The sequence below is a fragment of the Palaemon carinicauda genome, chromosome 5 (genome assembly GCF_036898095.1).
Source record: "Palaemon carinicauda isolate YSFRI2023 chromosome 5, ASM3689809v2, whole genome shotgun sequence".
Taxonomy (NCBI): Eukaryota; Metazoa; Arthropoda; class Malacostraca; order Decapoda; family Palaemonidae; genus Palaemon; species Palaemon carinicauda.
This window is the reverse complement of record NC_090729.1, coordinates 119,707,566-119,728,453: the sequence shown is the minus strand read 5'-3', so window position 1 is coordinate 119,728,453 and position 20,888 is coordinate 119,707,566. Positions and strand designations below refer to the sequence as shown.

The window sequence follows — 20,888 nt, the reverse complement described above, 5'->3', positions numbered from 1 at the left end:
AGCCGTTGTTTTTAAGCTAGTGCTCTCTCGCTCTCCTAGAGAGCTTTACATTGGGTAGGCGACTGGTTTATCACCAGGAGGAGTTTGGGGGATACAGCCTTTGCTTTCCCTTCTTTTAAACTGGCTTATAGAGCGAGAGTCTGATATGACACGAGAGAAGTTCTCGGCTTGGGAGTTCATGCCTCTGCCCAGATAGACTTCTCAAATCTCGTAGACTCTCCCTGGCGCCTGGCCAGGAGACGCTCCAAGTTTTTTACAGGTCAACTTCACAGCTGTTTTCGAGCCTTTGAAGTTTTGCTGTACAATTATGTCATGCATAAACAAGGCTTTCAGGGATGGAAAGCGGTACCGCCTCAGTCGCTAACCCCGTCTGTTGCCGCACCTGCTCCCGTAGACCCTAAATGGGCTTTGCTGCAAGACATGCAGTCCAAGCTTGCGTCCTTGATAGAGGACTTTAATGCGGAGAAGGTTGCTGCCGAACCTTCTGGCCAACAACCTTCCAACCGGTCGGTTGTGCGTCCTGTTGACGCTGAGGTAACCTTCTCGCGTCTGCCAGTTGAGGTGGTTCCTCCACCGATGCGACCCAGTGTGGGTTGCCAGCCGCACGTTGACGTTAAGCGACGCTCGGAGGTGGTTGTTGACGTTCAGGACGTTCAACAACCAGCAGAGGTGACTTGTTTTGACGCAGTGCGTCAACCTCAGCAACCCGGTATGGTGTTGACTGCACAACCCAGACGGTCTAGACAGTCTCGGGTGGACGCTGTGCTTCCTCGCGCACCCATGGTTGTTGACAGTTCACAGACTGTGCAGCAGTTCCATGATGTTGCGTCCGGCTCCGTCACGCATGCACCAGTGCGACCGGACTCAGCGAGCCAGACGTTGCCCACTCCGTTGCCGTTTCCTCATCAGTTTTCGGATGAGGAACCCTCTGATGAGGACGTTGCTGAACAACAAGAAGATCAGCCCCCAGAATAGATCAAGCCCTGCTATCCATCCAGAAGATGCTGAAGAAGGAACGCTGCTCAGTCAGGCTGTGGATGAGTCTGGTAGGGACGCTGTCATCCGTGGAACAATTTGTGTCACTAGGAAGACTACACCTCCGTCCTCTTCAATACCATCTAGCTTTTCACTGGAAAAAGGACAAGACGCTAGAAGCGGTCTCGATCCCGGTTTCCGAAAAGATAAAGTCTTGTCTGACTTGGTGGAAGGACAATATCAACCTAAGAGAGGGTCTTCCCCTGGCTGTTTAGACTCCCAACCACGTTCTCTTCTCGGACGCATCGGACGTGGGCTGGGGTGCGACACTAGACGGTCGGGAATGCTCAGGACTGTGGAACTCGAGTCAGAGGAGCATGCATATCAACTGCAAGGAGCTGTTGGCAGTACATCTGGCCTTGAAAAGCTTCAAGTCTCTCCTTCGAGGCAAAGTGGTGGAAGTAAACTCGGACAACACCACGGCTTTGGCGTACATCTTCAAACAAGGAGGTACCCACTCACTGACGTTGTATGAGATCGCAAGGGACCTGCTCATCTGGTCAAAAGGTCAAGACATCTCCCTAGTAACGAGGTTCATCCAAGGCGACTTGAACGTCATAGCAGATTGTCTCAGTCGGAAAGGGCAAGTAATTCCTACCGAATGGACCCTACACAAGGATGTGTGCAAGAGACTTTGGGCCACTTGGGGTAAACCATCCATAGATCTCTTTGCAACCTCGCTGACCAAGAGGCTTCCAATCTATTGCTCTCCAGTCCCGGACCCAGCAGCAATACATATAGATGCTTTCCTCCTATATTGGTCACATCTGGATCTCTACGCATTCCCACCGTTCAAGATTGTCAACAAGGTACTGCAGAAGTTCGCCTCTCACGAAGGGACAAGGTTGACGTTAGTTGCTTCCCTCTGGCCCGTGAGAGAATGGTTCACCGAGATACTTCGATGGTTAGTAGACGTTCCCAGAAGTCTTCCTCTAAGGGTAGACCTTCTACGTCAGCCACACGTAAAGAAGGTACTCCAAAGCCTCCACGCTCTTCGTCTGACTGCCTTCAGACTATCGAAAGACTCTCGAGAGCTAGAGGCTTTTCGAAGGAAGCAGCCAGTGCGATTGCTAGAGCAAGGAGAGCGTCTTCTATTAGAGTCTACCAATCGAAGTGGGAAGTCTTCCGAGACTGGTGCAAGTCAGTTTCTGTATCCTCGACCAGTACCTCTGTAGCTCAAATAGCTGATTTTCTCTTATACCTGAGAAAAGGACGATCCCTTTCAGCTCCCACTATCAAGGGCTACAGAAGCATGTTGGCATCGGTCTTCCGGCATAGAGGCTTAGATCTTTCCAAACATAAAGATCTGCAAGACCTCCTTAAGTCTTTTGAGACCACCAAGGAGCGTCGTTTGGCTACCCCTGGATGGAATTTAGACGTGGTACTAAGATTCCTCATGTCAGACAGGTTGGAGCCGTTACAATCAGCCTCCCTGAAAGATTTCACTCTTAAGACTCTTTTCCTGGTATGCTTAGCCTCGGCTAAAAGAGTCAGTGAGATTCATGCCTTCAGCAAGAACATCGGATTTTCGTCGGAAAAAGCCACTTGTTCGCTGCAACTTGGTTTTCTAGCCAAAAATGAGCTGCCTTCTCGGCCTTGGCCTAAATCTTTCGATATTCCCAGCTTATCGGAGATCGTAGGCAATGAACTAGAAAGAGTCTTATGCCCTGTTAGAGCTCTTAAGTTCTATTTAAAGCGTACTAAACCTTTACGAGGCCAATCTGAAGCTTTATGGTGTTCAGTTAAGAAACCATCCTTGCCTATGTCAAAGAATGCTTGGTCAGACTTTATCAGATTGTTAATACGAGAAGCTCATTCACATCTGAGTGAGGAAGACCGAACTTTGCTTAAGGTGAAGACGCACTAAGTTAGAGCTGTAACAACTTCCGTGGCCTTTAAGCAAAATATATCTCTGCAAAGTATAATGGACGCAACCTATTGGAGAAGCAAGTCAGTGTTCGCGTCATTTTACTTGAAAGATGTCCAGTCTCTTTACGAGAACTGCTACACACTGGGACCATTCGTAGCAGCGAGTGCAGTAGTGGGTGAGGGCTCAACCACTACAATTCCCTAATTCCATATCCTTTTAATCTGTCTCTTGAAATGTTGTTTTTTATGGGTTGTCCGGAAGGCTTAGAAGCCTTTCGCATCCTGGTTGATTTGGCGGGTGGTCAAAGTCATTTCTTGAGAGCGCCTAGATTAGGGGTTTGATGAGGTCCTGTTGTATGGGTTGCAACCCTTGATACTTCAGCTCCTAGGGGTCGATCAGCATCCTAAGAGGATCGCGAGGCTCCGTAAGGAAGACGTACTTAAAAGGTAGAGTAATTGTTCAAGTCGACTTCCTTACCAGGTACCTATTTATTTTGTTTTTGTTATTTTGATAACTTCTAAAATGAAATAAAAAACTCTTAGCTCATAAAATGTAAACATATATTACTGGTCTCTACCCACCATCCTGGGTGTGAATCAGCTATATATTCACCGGCTAAGTTAAATATTTAAAAATGATATTTTAATTATAAAATAAATTTTTGAATATACTTACCCGGTGAATATATAAATTAAATGACCCTCCCTTCCTCCCCAATAGAGACGCAGTGGGACGAGGAGAAAATTGAGTCTTTGTTTACATAAGAGCTGGGTATCTGGTCGACAGATGGCGCTGTTGGGCACACCCGCAACCTGTGTAGCGATCGCTGGCGAGTTTTTTCCGTAGAGTTTGTCTGTCGAGCAACAGAGTTGCAGATATATATTCACCGGGTAAGTATATTCAAAAATTTATTTTATAATTAAAATATCATTTCAGGGATGGCTCCATTGATCTGACAGCCACGTTCTCTGCAGGAACAAGTCCCTCAGGGATGGCTCCAATGATCTGGCAGCCATGTCCACTGCATGAGTACGTAAGAGGCTAGTGCGCTCAATGTGTTCATTGTCAAGACAAACTTCACGATGAAGTCTACCAGGCTGTCTTGACAGCATTTATGGAAGGCGACTGGATGGTCTCTCTCGACCTTCAGGAGGCATACTTCCACATTCCTATACACCCGGATTCCCAACCGTTTCTGAGGTTTGTTTACAGGAATGTGGGGTACCAGTTTCGAGCCCTGTGCTTTGGCCTCAGTCCTGCTCCTCTCGTGTTTACGAGGCTCATGAGGAATGTGGCAAAATCCCTCCATCTATCGGGGATCCGAGCCTCCCTGTACTTGGACGACTGGCTTCTCAGAGCATCATCCAGTTTTCGCTGTCTGCAGGATCTACATTGGACGTTGAGTCTAGCCAGGGAGTTTGGACTTTTGGTCAACCTAAAAGTCCCAACTGATCCCATCCCAGATTATTCTATATTTGGGGATGGAGATTCGCAGTCCAGTTTTTGTTTTGGGGCTTTTCCGTCTGCCACCAAATAGAATAAGCCCTGCTCGAAGTCCAACTAATGCTGAAAAGAAAACGTTTGTTCAGTCAGGAGTTGGAACAGTCTCGTAGGGACTCTCTCATCCCTGGAGCAGTTTGTCTCACTAGGGAGACTACACCTTCTGCCTCTCCGGTTCCATCTAGCCTCTCACTGGAACTAGGACAAGACGTTAGAGACAGTATCATTCCCAGTCTCCGAACCAGTAAAGGCATGCCTGAAATGGTGGGACAGCAATATCAGTCTGAGAGAGGGATTATCCCTAGCAGTCAAGAACCCAAACCACGTGTTGTTCTCAGACACGTCGGATTTGGGTTGGGGTGCGACCCTGGACGGTCGGGAATGCTCGGGTCTGTGGACCTCAAGTCAGAAGAGCATGCACATCAACGGCAAGGAGCTATTAGCAGTCCACTTGGCCTTGATGATATTCGTAAGCTTCTTCGAAACTAAGTGGTAGAGGTCAACTCAGACAACACCACAACTTTGGCGTACATCTCCAAGCAAGGAGGCACACACTCCTTCACGCTGCTCGAGATCGCAAGGGACCTTCTCTTATGGTCAAGAAATCGAGGCATCTCCCTGTTGACGAGATTCATCCAGGGGGACTTGAACGTCTTGGCAGACTGTCTCAGTCGGAGCGGTCAGGTGATACCCACGGAATGGACCCTCCACAAGGACGTGGGCAAGAGTCTTTGGGCTACTTGGGGTCAACCCACCATAGACCTCTTTGCCTCCTCGTTGACCAAAAGGTTACCAATCTATTGCTCTCCAGTCCTAGATACAGAAGCAATCCACATAGACGCGTTTCTACTGGATTGGTCTCTTCTGGACTTATATGCATTCCCACCATTCAAGATAGTCAACAAGGTACTGCAGAAGTTCGCCTCTCACGAAGGGACAAGGTTGACGTTGGTTGCTACCCTCTGGCCCGCGAGAGAGTGGTTCACCGAGGTACTTCAATGGCTGGTAGACTTTCCAAGAAGTCTTCCTCTAAGGGTAGATCTGTTACGTCAGCCCCATGTAAAGAATGTCCATCAAAGCCTCCCCGCTCTTCGTCTGACTTCCTTCAGACTATCGAAAGACTCTCAAGAGCTCGAGGCTTTTCGAAGGAGGCAGCCAGTGCGATTGCAAGAGCGAGGAGAGCTTCTACCATTAGAGTATACCAGTCGAAGTGGGAAGTCTTTTGAGACTGGTGCAAGTCAGCATCTGTGTCCTCGTCCAGTACCTCTGTAGCCCAAATCGCAGATTTTCTTTTACATCTGAGAAAGGTTCGCTCCCTTTCAGCTCCCACGATTAAGGGCTACAGGAGCATGTTGGCTTCGGTCTTTCGACATAGAGGCTTAGATCTTTCCAACAATAAAGATCTCCAAGATCTCCTTAAGTCTTTCGAGACCTCTAAGGAACGTCGTTTGGCAACTCCTGGATGGAACTTAGACGTGGTCATAAGGTTCCTCATGTCAGACAGGTTTGAGCCATTACATTCAGCCTCCCTGAAGGATCTCACCCTCAAGACACTTTTCCTAGTGTGCTTGGCTTCGGCTAAAAGGGTCAGTGAACTTCATGCCTTCAGTAAGAACATCGGTTTTTTTCTACAGAAAAAGCCACTTGTTCTCTTCAACTTGGTTTCCTGGCCAAAAAATGAACTGCCTTCTCGTCCTTGGCCTAAATCTTTTGATATTCCTTGCTTATCAGAGATCGTAGGCAACGAACTGGAAAGAGTATTATGTCCTGTTAGAGCTCTTAAGTTCTATTTAGCTCGTACTAAGTCATTACGAGGTAAATCTGAGGCATTATGGTGCTCAGTTAAGAAACCATCATTGCCTATGTCAAAGAATGCTTTGTCATATTTTATCAGATTTTTTAATACGAGAAGCTCATTCTCACTTGAATGAGAAAGACCGATGTTTGCTTAAGGTTAAGACGCACGAAGTTAGAGCTATAGCAACCTCCGTGGCCTTCAAGCAAAATAAATCTCTGCAAAGTATTATGGATGCGACTTTTTGAAGAAGCAAGTCAGTGTTCGCGTCATTTTACTTAAAAGATGTCCAGACTCTTTACGAGGACTGCTACACACTGGGTCCATTCGTTGCAGCGAGTGCAGTAGTGGGTGAGGGTTCTACCACTACATTACCATAATTCCAATATCCTTTTTAATCGGTCTCTTGAAATGTTTTTTAATATTGTTTTTTGGGTTGTACGGAAGGCTAAGAAGCCTTTCGCATCCTTGTTGATTTGGCGGGTGGTCAAAGTCATTTCTTGAGAGCGCCCAGATTAGGGGTTTGATGAGGTCCTGTTAGTATGGGTTGCAACCCTTTATACTTCAGCTCCTGGGAGTCTTTCAGCATCCTAAGAGGATCGCTGGGCTTCGTGAGGAAGACAGACTTACAAGGCAGAGTAATCGTCTAAGTCAACTTCCTTACCAGGTACCTATATATTTTGGTTTTGTTATATTGATAACGGTCAAAAACTCTTAGCTTATACGCTGTAAACTTAATTAACTCTGGTCTCTACCCACCGCCTTGGGTGTGAATCAGCTATTATATATTCACCGGCTAAGTTAAATATTTGAAAATGATATTTTAATTATAAAATAAATTTTTGAATATACTTACCCGGTGAATATATAAATTAAAGGCCCTCCCTTCCTCCCCAATAGAGACGCACGGGACGAGAAGAATTGAAGGGTTTGTTTACATGCAAGAGTGGTATCTGGCCGATAGTTGGCGCTGGTGGGCACACCCGCAACCTTCATAGCGATCGCTCGCGAGTTTTTTGAGTGTGTTTTCTGTCGAGCCGCTGAGTAGCAGCTATTATATATTCACCGGGTAAGTATATTCAAAAATTTATTTTATAATTAAAATATCATTTTATTGGCATAAAAAGTGGTCGATATGGGAAAATTCTTCTCGGGAGGTTTATTATTGATTCAGTTGTAAAGTATACATAAAGTAATGAGTGTGTGCATTTGAAGAATTTAGAATTAATTAGGGAAAAAAACTATCTTACATGAATGTTTTAGTTGAGTAAGTTTGTATATATGTTTAATTGATTTAAGATAACAGCACATTTCAAGGCTAATAATATAATAATATTGTACATAGGCTAATTTACATTTCTTCAAAATATATGTTTTCCTTCCCTTTAAAAAGACTTGTGATAATATAATTGAGCTATTATCATATTGTATCAAGCTGTAAGTTATCAAACAGATACTTTTTATTTTTTTCAACATCTCTGCATCTTATTCCTACCCATCTTACATTACCACTGAGATGAAATGTAGTGGAGGGAGCACTTCTTTGGTTTCTGTGATGGGGTCGGGTTACGTCCCATGTGATTCCAGGCTCTCACTAGAGGTTGAGTAAGACTTGGGTATGTCGCGTTGTACTGTCATGTGTGCAGATACAGCTCAAGTTCTCAGTCACAAGTGAAGGATATACTGTACATGTTTTATTATATTGTGTTTGTGAATGTTGTTTTGGAAATTTCTATTTCAAAAGGGAAAAAGGTAGTGTTATATTCAACATAGACTCTGCTTTTGTATTATTTGTGACAAAAATTGCTTATTATATTATATCACCTTTCTACAACATACAGGTAAGGTTAATTATTTGCTTACTTTTGTATTATTTTCTACAAAAGTTGCATATTTTATTATGTCACCTTTATGCAACATACAGGTAAGATGAATTATTTGCTTGAATTTATTGTATATTGTACAGTTTATATTTAGCTCCTATGTACAGTATATACAAACCTCTTGTTCTTTAAAATAGGGAATGTATTTAGTGGTGATGGAACAGCCATTGAATTCCTTATCAAATTAGTTAATAAAAGAGGGTGAGCACATGCATGTTACCCACACCCGTTTTCTGTACAGTGCTGTTGCGTCTTATCTAAAGGCTGTTTGGTCTTTTTTTCTCTCATTATTATTATTATTATTATTATTATTATTATTATTACAAGGTAACTACAACCCTAGTTGGAAAAGTGGGATACTATAAGCCCAAGGGCTTGAATAGGAAAAAATAGCCCAGTGAAGAAAGGAAACAGAAATAAATTAGCTACAAAACTAATGAACAATCAAAATGAAATATTTCAAGAACAGTTCAGTAACAACATTGATGTTAGCAAATAATAATAATAATTTCATATATAAACTATAAAACCTTCCAAAAAAACAAGAGGAAGAGAAGTAATATAGAATAGCATGCCTGATTGTACCCTTAAACAAGAGAACATTTAATGAGTTTACTGCTTTTTTGTTTGCTTTGCATCAATTATGGAAGTGAAACAGTAATCTCGTAAAGGGGGTGAAAAGGTTGGTTCTGCAATCAATTTATGGCAAAATCAGATGTAGATCCTCTCTCTATGCGCATCTTGTAGGGGCCAGGATTATTCAGCCATCCCCATGTGCCGAGTGCAAATCGTGGCTTCCCATTCAGGGGCAGGCTTAATTTTTGAGGATGAAAAGGAAAGCTAAGTCTTGGCTGGCATCATCCAATACAATGCCAAAGATAATACTGAAGAGACTTGTACAGTATGGCACTTGAGTCTCATCACCAAGTTTGCTGGTCATGCATTAATGTTGGTAAACTACAGTACATTTCTGAGCACCCTTATTATTTAAGTAGTTCTGTAACAAGAGGAAGGATGGGGGAAGTACTTTAATACAAGAATTTAATTCCAGACTGGAAGGATTCCTTCATTGACCAAGCACCTCTTACACTGTACATAGCAATTACAGGCCAGGCCCTATCAGCCTACATATCTCTATGATGGGCAGATAAGGTATGGCAGGAGTCATCTCCCTCACTCTCATGAAGGACCAGAGGGACTTACATATTTAAGAAAGGAAAAAGAACCAACCAGTTCAGTTCTAGAGGGACGTTCAAACAGGAGTCCTTTATACTCCCCACCTCAAGCACCCCTGTCATTTCTTAGCCAAAGATCAATATTGAATAATCTTAGACAGGAAATGGGTGGGGCTACTTTGCCACAATCATTACCTTTCATTGACTACCTTGTTAATGAATTCAATGGCTGTTTTGGCTCTGCTGAGGACATAACATTTTTAAAGGAACAAAGTTTGTATAGGTATGAAAAATACAAGTTACTAAAAAAAAAGTTGCTATTTTTGCTGTATGTAGTCTTGATAAGGTTAAACCACATGCTGTCTGTATGTGATGTCAGTTTACTTAGAAGATTTATTTTATATTACAATACTTAGTTTATTAGGCGAGTCAATTATGTGTAAACTATCAGGTTCTAAAATTGATGAATGTATAGATATCAATATAAAGTAGCATTATGTTTATTATTGCTTTACTACTGGTGAAAGTGTTCCAGTTAAGACTTGGTTTTCATTGTCATTTTTTTTCCAGATTGCTGTTACGAGGAAAGGTCAGGAAGCGATAGTATCAAACTCAAGAAAATGATGGATATTGCATTTGTTGATTTACTGATATGAAGGTTCCAGTCATGTTAGATTGTGCAAATGGTCTATTTTTTATCCGAATAAAATCGATGGAACAAGTTGAATGAAAATCTCAACAATGGAGGCAACTGAAAGAGACCCCATTTTATTGCGTTATTGACAGAATCATGAAATGAAGTGTTTTTGCATTCGAACATTATATTTAAACGAACGAAATATTGTCTAACAATATTCTCTATTTTATAAGTGAACCTCCTCTAACTTCTTACAAAATGTCTCGTATATTCTTCAATGTGACTGCCTTTTGTGGCAACATGGACTTCGAATCTTGGAATTCCAAAAAGCTAAACTTTGGCTTGTGCTTTCAAAAAGCCTTATTAGATGTTCCAACATTTTCTCTCCTGGCCATTGTTTCAGCGTATTACATCGGGAAGCAGTCAGAATGGGTCGTTCGGAGGAAGAAACAGATGGCAATTATCCACACAAGGATTGCTATATCTGTTCTCTCTCTTTTCGTCTGTGTGTTGGAGCCTGTTCTTTATGTGTTTGTGGGCCAGGCCTTAATGTATTGGGTAGATGCTCTTGTGGTTAGTGTGCAGGTAAGATTTTTACAACATCATTAAAGGAGACTAATTTATAAAGATAGCTCTTTGGTATTTGTTTCATAAAACTTTTAATTGTTTCTACACAAATACAAACCATTGTCCTATAATTAGAGTAAGACTTCAACGAATCTGGAATGGCCATTCAAACTTTTAGAGAGGTAAACATAGCTGCCCGTGTCGGGGTAGACTCTATGTATCAGACAGGTGGAGCAATCCTCACCTTGACTTCAGCCCCTAGACAGTACTGTTGTCCTTCTCATCTTCCTAATCTGAAGTTTTAATCATTTCCTTTTTCTTTCAGAGTGAATAAATGTTTTGACAGACAGTTACGTTTGAGAGATGTTAATAGAAGAAGCAAATGGTATGCAGTACTGTAATTCCTTGGCTGTTTTTGGGTGTTCTGTTCCAGGCTTACCCACAATATCTGAAAAATTGCGAAGTAGATCCAGAAGTCAATGCTACTGCTTTATATTTTGTTTTTAATTATTTTTCAAATTATTTTATTTGTTTTGTTTGCCTCATAACACTTCCTAACATTCATAAAAACCCGTTTTACGCTCTTTAAATAGTTTTTAATTCAAAACTTACCGTACATTTATTCTAGATTCATCCTTACGTCTACTTAAATGGAAAAATTTTAACCTGAACACTCGGTATTGTATATACTGCTCGGCTAGGGTACGCCGTTGACCAAACTACATACTGTATCCATTTTCTGTGGCCAAGTACAGCTGTATTTAGAATAATCAGTATTAAGTGATGTTTCCCTTAACTATATCCAATAATAATTGTAATGATAACATATTAGCAATGTATTATTAAATAAAAACAGTGAATATACGAGACTACCGTACCATCTTTCCAAATCAGCCGATTAAGTCAACCTACCAAATGATTTTTTCTTTCTTCATAAGAGGCAAATATTACTTGAACTACTGTATCATTTTTATTTTACCATATAAAAGTAATGGCATATTGAATTTTAGAGGGCTTTCATCCCTGTTGCCGATTAATGATAATTTTATAGTCTCTACCTTTGTGATTCCTGATTACTTGTACAAAGCTTAGGAAATAATTCAATTTTTCTTTCAATTCTGTAGGTGATTTTTTTGCAATTGTCATTTATAACAACTACATACATTGTTTACTAGTGTACGAAAGTTGAAATATTAGCAACATAGCTGTAGTTCTCTGAATCAGTCTTAACAGTACAGTTGTTTTTCATTCAGTTGTTTATAGCATATATGTTACGATAGTTTTATCAGTCATTCTAATTTGCTAATTTAAATTATTAAACTAAGTTGAGATGAAGAGGTAGAGATAAAGATATTAGTTTATTATAATTTGGTCTTAATAAAGGAACAAGTATGATACACACGCCACATGATATATTAATTTTTATGTGTGGAAAATTTGGTGCTCCCACAATATGCAAGATATATGAGGTATTGGTGTAATTAAATTTATTAATTTTTAGCCTAAAAATTACTATTTATAACAAAAAATAGTTAAAATATGAAAAATATAAAAACCTGCCCTCAGAAACCCTAGAAATAAAGTGTCTGCAATATAGATTTTCATGTAGTATATTTATAAGTTCGCAATGTACTGAGGGAGCAATAGATGAGCTACGATGTGGTGACGGATTACTATACAATGTTTCCTTTTCCTGATAACTGAAATTATGAGAGTTTTGTGTGCTACACATCAGTATCTAGCATACTTGTTCCTGTCGGGCGACATGCCTGTTGCTGTTCTGTCCCTCGTGTCTGTGGCCTCACAACTATGATGGCAACACGAACTAGAGTTGGTTTTTCATAGACTTTGCGGGTGCTCCGTCAGAGGAACTGTCTGTTTCCGACCAAGTGTGAAGGGAAGAGCGCCGTGTTTCTCTTTTCCTTCAGTGTCTTCCCAACCTGGGTAAGGTGCTAAGGATGCATATCCTGGTTATGCTGTTGTGGTTCTTTCCCCATGGGATTATTGTCATTGGCCTGCACGACTGCCATAAAAGACAGTCAATCTTCAAGTTCTTCCGTCTCCCGTCTCATTCTCTTTGGTGTCTTTGCTGCAACTTGTAGGTGAGGGATATGAAAATGTTGTTGAAGAAATACAGGAAATACAATCAATAGGAGTCCCCTTGTAGTCATTACTTTCGAGACACTTGGGAACTGGTAAACCTGTTCCTTCCAATCACTGCCAGACCAGAAATCTTTCAACAAGATCTTCTGGTGGGTCAAAACTGTTCCTTGATCAAGATCTTCTGGTGGGTCAAAACTGTTCCTTGATCAAGATCTTCTGGTGGGTCAAAACTGTTCCTTGATCAAGATCTTCTGGTGGGTCAAAACTGTTCCTTGACCTAGATCTTTCTATGCCCAGGAAACCGTCTAGGACATGGGATCTTCCCATGCTCAGTGAGTTTCTCACACACCAAGGCCTTCCAATACTTCTTGCAAAAGGGATTGGAAGAGCTAACTTCTCAGATCCAATATTAGCACTCATACAAGCATCGAGCTGCCATATTGTGCTCGCCTCTCTTGACCATGCACGTGGAAGGGACGGTGCTACATATGCCTGGAATGTATCTACTAGAGGTATTGTATTGGGAACTCTTCCTTCTCCAGGAATACATTTTGGTACGTTGTACAGGTGTTTATGCACCTACTACCACTGCCCTGTCTCATAAAAGACTGCGCAATCCTACCCTCGATTTCGATAAAGGAACACAGCTCCAATGTCAAGACCTTCTCCATTCTTTTTACAATTGGATTTCAGGAAGATTTGCTCCTTTGTCCTTTGAAGATAATATGGTGCTACTGAGAGAATTTGGGTGCCCTTACTCACCACCTCCGAGGTGACTATATTCACTTTGTTAAAAGTTTAAATGGCCATTCCAGGTGTATTGAAATCATATTCCTATCAAAAGCTCAGGCTTCTTTAGCTTGGAAAAGTATAAATTACTTGTGAAAATTTGTGATATTTTACCATAGTATTGTACAGTATACAGTTAATCCCTAAGATAAGAAATTTCAACTTGAAAGGTTTCAAGGATAAGAAGAACCTATGTTTAACAAATAAAGAATATTCTCCATAGATGCAGGGAAGAATGCATTACTGTAATAATTAATTAACTTTTCAAAAGTAAATTTTTTATGTACAAATAGCTTTAGAAATTCTACTTTCTGTAGCTCACAAGCTACAGTATGTTTTCGGCCAGCTCACAAGATCAGCTGTCCGAAAACAATGGAGAGTTGGGGTTTATGAGCTGAATACCTAGTTTAATTATGTTGGACTTTAGGAATTTTCAACTTGAGGATAACTACCTCTTGGAGCTTGCTTCATTCTTATGTTGGGGACTTACCGTATTCTGAGTACTGTATACAGAAAATATTGTAGTATTTTGTGTGATAGCCTCAAGATATTTTTTGCTTTGATAGTAATTCTTTTCTTCATTACTGTATACAGTACACAATTTTTGTTGGTTACTGTCATGTTTAAATTTTTCTATATCTTTTCTTAGATAGAAAGGCCTTTTATTTTCTCTTGAAAAATTTGTCACATGCTCATGCACCATTTGGTGCTCAAATAAAGGAATAGTCATTGCAATAGTTTTCTGATTTTAAATAATTTTAGAATGAAGTATTATTACATTTTGTTTTATTTATAGGAGTATTATACTAACAACTGTATTCATTTTTTGTATTGCGTTTTTCAGACCATATCTTGGTTGGTGCATTTAGGGTACCTTACATCTTTGAGGACACGTCTAAGTCTAACCACCAGAGGACCCACACCTGTGATATTTAGTTGGCTTTTGACATTCCTTTGCACTATAAACCTAGCCAGAACTGCATGGTATAAACAAGAAGGTCTACCGATGGTAATATTAGAAATTATGAGATACACAACATTGTCACAACTGGTTTTGCAGGTGAGGGTTATGAATTTTCATTTTTGTATCGACAGTACCATATTAGATCTTTCATTTTCATTGGTCCTAATTGCAAAAAATTGTCTTTTATTACATTTACTGATATTGTCAAATAGAATTGCAACTCAATGTATGTTGAAGTTAGTATTTTAACTATATTGTACTTTCAAACAGCAAGAAGCCATTTTTATCAATCTTCAATTAAAGTATTAAAAATACAGATAACATAGCTAGGCTGACACCTATGTTATTCTCCCCCTTTTCACTTCTTTGGCCTCATCCGCAGCCCTCTTAAGAAGCATTATTGTGGATGTAGGAGGGATTACTGCTTGCTTTTTTACCATGTAGCTTTTAGAAATGAATTTAATAAATTCAGTTCATGTTTCTTAAAACTGATCACCTCAACAAACATAGCACACCATAAGTGATAGTTAATGGTGGCCATTCATGAATCTGCTCTAATTTATGTGTACCTTTCTGGTAACCTGGATTGGTAATAGAGAGCATTGAAGATTCAGTACCTTTGCCTTTATTCATACTTTAAGTTTTATAAGGTTCAACTTTGTGTACCAAAATTTACACTAGTGCATTAATTTTAGGTAGATCTCTACTAAAGGATGCAGTAACCATAGGAGTTGGAATTGCAAATTGAGTAGCTTCATCTGCATATGCAACAAGCTTGTTTTTAGGCCAAATCACATGGGATGTGTGTGTATTATGAGAAGTAATGGCCCGAGAATACCACCCTGAGGAAAACTAGATATCACATTCCTACAATCATTATTTTGCCAATCTGAAACTGCTCTTTGCAGTCTATTGGTGCACTTAAGAATTTATTAATGATGTTAAGAAAAGACCTACTTATGCCTGTCAGTCTTAATTTGAAAATAAGGGTCTCATAATTAACACTGTCAAAGGCAGTACTAAAATCAAAGCCAATCATATAACCCTTTTCTCTCTCCATCAAGAGTGTACACCACTGAATCTGCATACACCCCTGGCTCTGTCCCAGTGTGTGCATATTAGGAGCCAAAACTCAAGATCTACATTGGCAAATTTTTTTGGGTAATGCCACATTCTAACATGCGCTGAGAGCTCTTCATTGTCATGCAGACTGCCACCGATGAGTTGTTTTAATGGAAAGCATGGACTTTTTTTGGTCTTTCAGATATACTCTCTATGACATTTTTCAACAAACTGGTAGCCAAGGCTACTTTGCTTCTGTTGTGCCGAGTGCTGGTGACCATGAGGCCAAAAGTGTGTCCACAGTGCCTGGTAACCTCAATACTAGGTAAGGTGGCATCTGTGAGGCTTAAGTGAAGGAATCCTCCAGTACCCACACATTTACAAGTGAGACCGGTGTCAGTGATACCTAAAAAGTTGCCGTCATTGCTCACCCTTTTGCCGGTGACACCAGTGCCAGTAAGACTAATAGCTGTGATGCCTAAAAGGTGTCCCTTTTCCCCACTGCTGTGCTCGTCCCTCCATCGTCTGTAACTAGCTATGGGAGGTTGTTATAATGATTCCTGTGCCTGTGACCCCAGTACCTGTGGTACCATCTCCAAAGCCAGCATCTGTGCACCCAGTGCCAGTGATAGAGGCTAACTCTTCCCCGGTGACAGTGACCCTGTTGAAATTTCTTTCGGAAGAAGCCTTGTGGTTCCTTCCATGGTGGGAATGTCGTCGTCAATTGTTACTCAGACTTCAACTCCTTTGCTCATATAGCTTGTAAGGAAGTCTTGTAAGGGGGAGAATCACTTGCATCCAGCCAGCCTAGCAAGATCCTGACCCCCATACTTTCAATTCAGTGAAGGTTTTACATGCCAGAGTTTTCTGTGCCATCGGCTCTACTGGTTAACACAATAGTGTCTGTCCTGTCAGGGAGTTTTCCGTCAGGGAGATTCAGAATAGAATCTCTTCTTTGATTTTTTTGTTCAACAAACCAATTTTAGGATGGAAACAGTACAGACTACTGATTTTATCAGGGACTTCATGGTTTCAGTGGCTCTGAAGGACAATTACTTCCAAGTACTCCTCTATCAATCCTCTCGGAAGTACTGCTTCCTCCTTAATGAAGAGATGCATTAGTTCAGTACCTTGTGATGCCAGAAAGCTCTCAATCAATCAATCGATACCTTGTGTTTCAGACTATGCACTGGCTTTCCCCCATAGTTCACTCGTATGTATGTCTCTTGATGTGTCTCAGTGATTTGTTGCTTCTGGCCTCTTCCAAGAGGCAGTTTCATCAGGATTGAGATCATCTCTCCTTTTGTAGCAACCAGCCGATTGTGATAAATTCAGAAAAGTTGAATCTCCCACCCAAGTAGAGGTTGAAGTATCTAGATACTATGCTGATAGACTTGGCAGCAGCTAGAGTCTTCTCATCTGATGCTTGCATCAACAGTCCCAGAGAGGTAGTGTTACCGTTTCTGTCTAAAACAGTACTTCCAATTCGACCTTGGTAAATTCTTCTCAGTCAACTTTCCTCCTTTGAGAAAGTAGTTCCCTTGGGTGCCACCACCAGAGGTCCTTTCGGTGGTGCTTGAATCATATAAGGGGAGAGATGCGCTATAAATCTTGAGAAGGGCAAAAGGGAAAATTTGAGTCACGGTCTACTCTTATTCTTATTGCTGTCAGACAAATTCTTACGCATAAAATTGAGAAAGGATTCAAAGTTTGTATTCCATTTTGAAGAAGAAATTGCCTTTTTTATTAAGAGATGTTGCATACACTAAATCCCTTATTGTTGGTGAGTTTGTTTACCGCATCAAGTTTCATTCCTATATCCTTTTTGATATGTCACAAATTCTCGCTGATTTTTAATGCCGTACACATTGAAGTAAAACTACAATCAAAGAGCTGGACAGTAAATAGGGTTGAGAAATCTTTTTGTGGTTGCTTGTTGTTCTGAGGCTGTGAACAAGTGGGGGCCTGATATGGATGGATAATCTCTCAACTGACGAGTCGAGCAAGACAGATTAGGTTATAACCATTGATTTTTCTTTTTGATGTTTTGAAACGTAAGGAACTCTTGTAACTTCTATAAACTCTGAAGATCCATACTTCTAAGCACTATACTCATCCACACAACATCCTGGGAAATTCTTTGCCCTATTTAGAAAGGTATTACTCATCAGCTCAAAGTTCTGATTTGTTTACTTATTCTTTAAATCTTTCTTTAAGATTGTTTACAAATGAAGTTAGCTCTAGGTAATAAAAAGGATTGACAACAGTAAGATTACAGGAAAAGGAAAAAAGCTCTTGAAATTTTGAAAATGGCATACTTAATCTGAAAATGTATATAGTAAGAAGCTTTTAGATACATTTTTTTTTCATCTCTTAAAACAAACCCTATTTGACTTACTTTTGATGTTACCGAAAGATTTTGTAGCTTTTTTATGATCACAGGCTGCATTGGATTTTTGTCTTACTTTTCATACATTCCCTTTGGTCTATTACCACTTTGCTATTCAATTTCTTTAACTATGGATTTCTCCAGTTTTCACCTACATTTAATGAAGAAATCAAACCATCTGTGAGACTAAAAATGTTACTCTATGGTTTGACTGAAGAACTTCAAAATAAATGTTGTTATTCATTATAAGAATAATGTGGTTTTTTTTTACCTTCAAGCAGCATTTACTTTCTCATTAAAATATGGAATTGGAAGAATATAGAAAAATTTTAAAAGTGTCTTCATTTTTATTTCAAATGAAGAGTTAGAGATTCTTTATTGAAAATGCATTGTCTAGCAATGAGGCTTCCAAAGTCTTTATTTATTACAAAATAAGTTAATTCTACCCTTGTTTTTTTCAGGTTTTCTATTTATTTACGCTCTTTCCAAAAGGAAGCGTGGGGACCTCTCAGTATCAAGAGCTGCGAAGAGAAACTAATGAACGAACCCCACTTATGGAAACTTCTTACAATGATTATAGTGGGTAAGTTTATTCAATATAGAAAGTTAATATTCTACTATACTTCACTATAAGAATTACATAAATAGCTAAATATGCAACTGCATTAGTGTTTTCGTTTTAGAAATCCAACGTAAAGAATTACGAGTTGATTTTCAGGATAATGATAAATGATTCTTTTATACAGTATGCTATATAAGTAGGAGTATAATATTATACAGGTACTACATTGACTCAAAACTATATTATAAGAATGAGAATAGCTGTTATCACCATTGGAACTTATCACAAAAATAAGGAAATGTTACACAAGTATCGATGTAATATGTATGCAGTATTATTATCTGCTCATTCTTATTGATTATAAATTCATGTAGGTGATTATAATCTTTAAAATAGCCATGAACAGAGGGAGGAAAAATCTAGAAACTTAGAGGCTACAGGAAAACTAATTTGATGAGAAATATAGTTACTTTATAATTTATACATTGGTAAACATAAAACCATGCAAAATTGATTTTCTGTAATTTCTAACTTGTGTGATCACTGAATTATAATGATTTATATGAAAGCATTTTTTTGCTTTAAAATTTTTTTTTGTGAAGTCTAGATTTTTCCCAAATACCAAAAGGACACCAAAACTATATAGCTATGAAATAGATATCAAATATGTGCTTGTCAACGTGAGCCCTGCAGTTTTCTTTTAAAGATTTCTATTCAATTTGTGGTATTGATCTTTTCATTGATGTTGTTGGCATTGTTGCAGTATGATATGCATTTGAATTTTTATTCCAAAGCTCTCATATTTCAAAGTAAATTATATTGGTATTCAGGTTTCTAAGCCTTATTTTTTCTTCTTTTGTACAGTTTTCATGAAGCAGCAGATCCATATCACTTGGGCATTGGTGAAGAAAGAGTTAATATATTCTCATACCTTACATTCCATTGGGTAAATTCTCTGATGGAAAAAGGCTCTCTTGGGTACCTGCAGTCACAGGATGATTTACATGACCTGCCAATTGAAATGCGTACAGATGTCATAGCGCAAAAGGTATGATTATGTAGCAGTTATTTTTCATTGCTTTGTCATTGTCTAGACAATACAATTTGAAAAATTTTGTGTAATTTTTTTAATTTTGAATTTTGTATCTTGGATCTCATTTTTATACATGATTATGCACATTTAAATTTAACATTCAAAGAATTGATTTTATTGGTAGATAATGAAATATTTGTGTCAGATGTCTTACAGATTCATGTTATTGAAACATAGTGGTTTTAGGAAGTAAATTGCTTTTTAAGAAGTTAAATGCTTTAATAATCAGTTTATTAGAACCTCAGATAGATTTGTTTGAGAGAATTTTCTATTTCATAATGCCAGTGTGAATCCTTCCATGTGGTCAGGGTTATAACTTCCTGTGTGGCACAATGTAGGTGATAGTTCCCTTTAATTTCTTTGTAGCATTCATTTGCCCCCAGTTACATTGCATTTTAGCTTTAAATTTTTCTGTATTCCCTTTGGTCTTTTCTCATTTATCATAGCTGTGTGTCTCTATAACCTTTTTTTTAATTGTCAACACCATTTAGTATCTCATTAAACAATGATAACAATGTATCTCCTGTATTTTCTTGATTAGGTTCATAAGACAATATTGATGTCTCAGCCAGTTGTGGAAGACTCAGAGGGAACAGCAACCATTAACAGTGAAAATTATTCTCTACTAAGAATTTTGAGCAAGTGCTTTGGTCTCCAATTCTTTAGCATCGGTATCTTGAAGCTTATTGGAGATGGCTTGGGCTTTGCTGGGCCACTGCTATTGAATCAGCTTGTTTCATTCATTGATAAGAAAGAAGAAGCTCCCGTTAAAGGATATTCATATGCTGGAGGGCTTATTGGTGCTGCATTAGTAGGTATGTTGATTGCTGAAGATTCAGTTATGAAGAATCATTTGAAAGAATATGGTTCTTGTTTTAAAGTTCCTTGCTATTCTGTGCTACATATCTTAATTTTTATTTTCTTAATGTTTGCCATTTTATTTATGTTATAAGAAACATAATTAAAAGATATTATTCCAGTATATTAAATTGTTTGAATTGTACGTATTTACAGTATTGTAAATTCATTTTTTTTTCATCAGCAAGGAACTGCATAATTGAAAAAGACTTTAATTAATAAGTATGCATCTTTGTGAATTACAAACTTCTTATTTTTTCTTATGACTTAATCTTGTATTAGGGGTGGATAAATAATAAAATTAATTGATGCCTGACCTAGGTAAGTAATAGTTAAAGTTAAACATTGATGATAAATCTCTGGCTGATGTCAAAAAGTCACCGCCAATGAAGTTGAGCTAAATTCCTTCATTACTGAGGAAGACAAAGGATATGATAACTTATTTTCTTTTAGTTTGAAGAAGCAGTGATGCTAAATGTGATAATGAGTTTATATGATGTTTTTGTCCCCATATCACCTTAGTTGCTATTGGTGAATCCTTGCATGCCCATGACAATGAGGCAGTGTGTTACAGTGAGATTCTCTTGGAGATCTTAAAAGAACATT

At 39.1% G+C, this 20,888-nt stretch overlaps 1 protein-coding gene across 2 annotated transcripts in view; it reads left to right on the top strand.

Annotated features, from left to right (window-relative positions):
- LOC137641439 (ATP-binding cassette sub-family C member 10) overlaps positions 1–20,888 on the top strand; it is a 151,254-nt gene that overhangs the window by 27,996 nt on the left and 102,370 nt on the right. For both annotated transcript variants that reach the window (XM_068373979.1, XM_068373978.1), the window contains exons 2-6: positions 9,829–10,480; positions 14,199–14,414; positions 18,231–18,352; positions 19,196–19,379; positions 19,966–20,239. In XM_068373979.1, coding sequence (XP_068230080.1) covers positions 10,154–10,480; positions 14,199–14,414; positions 18,231–18,352; positions 19,196–19,379; positions 19,966–20,239 — 1,123 coding nt within the window. In that variant the 5' untranslated portion in view covers positions 9,829–10,153. The remainder of the gene's footprint in view (positions 1–9,828; positions 10,481–14,198; positions 14,415–18,230; positions 18,353–19,195; positions 19,380–19,965; positions 20,240–20,888) is intronic.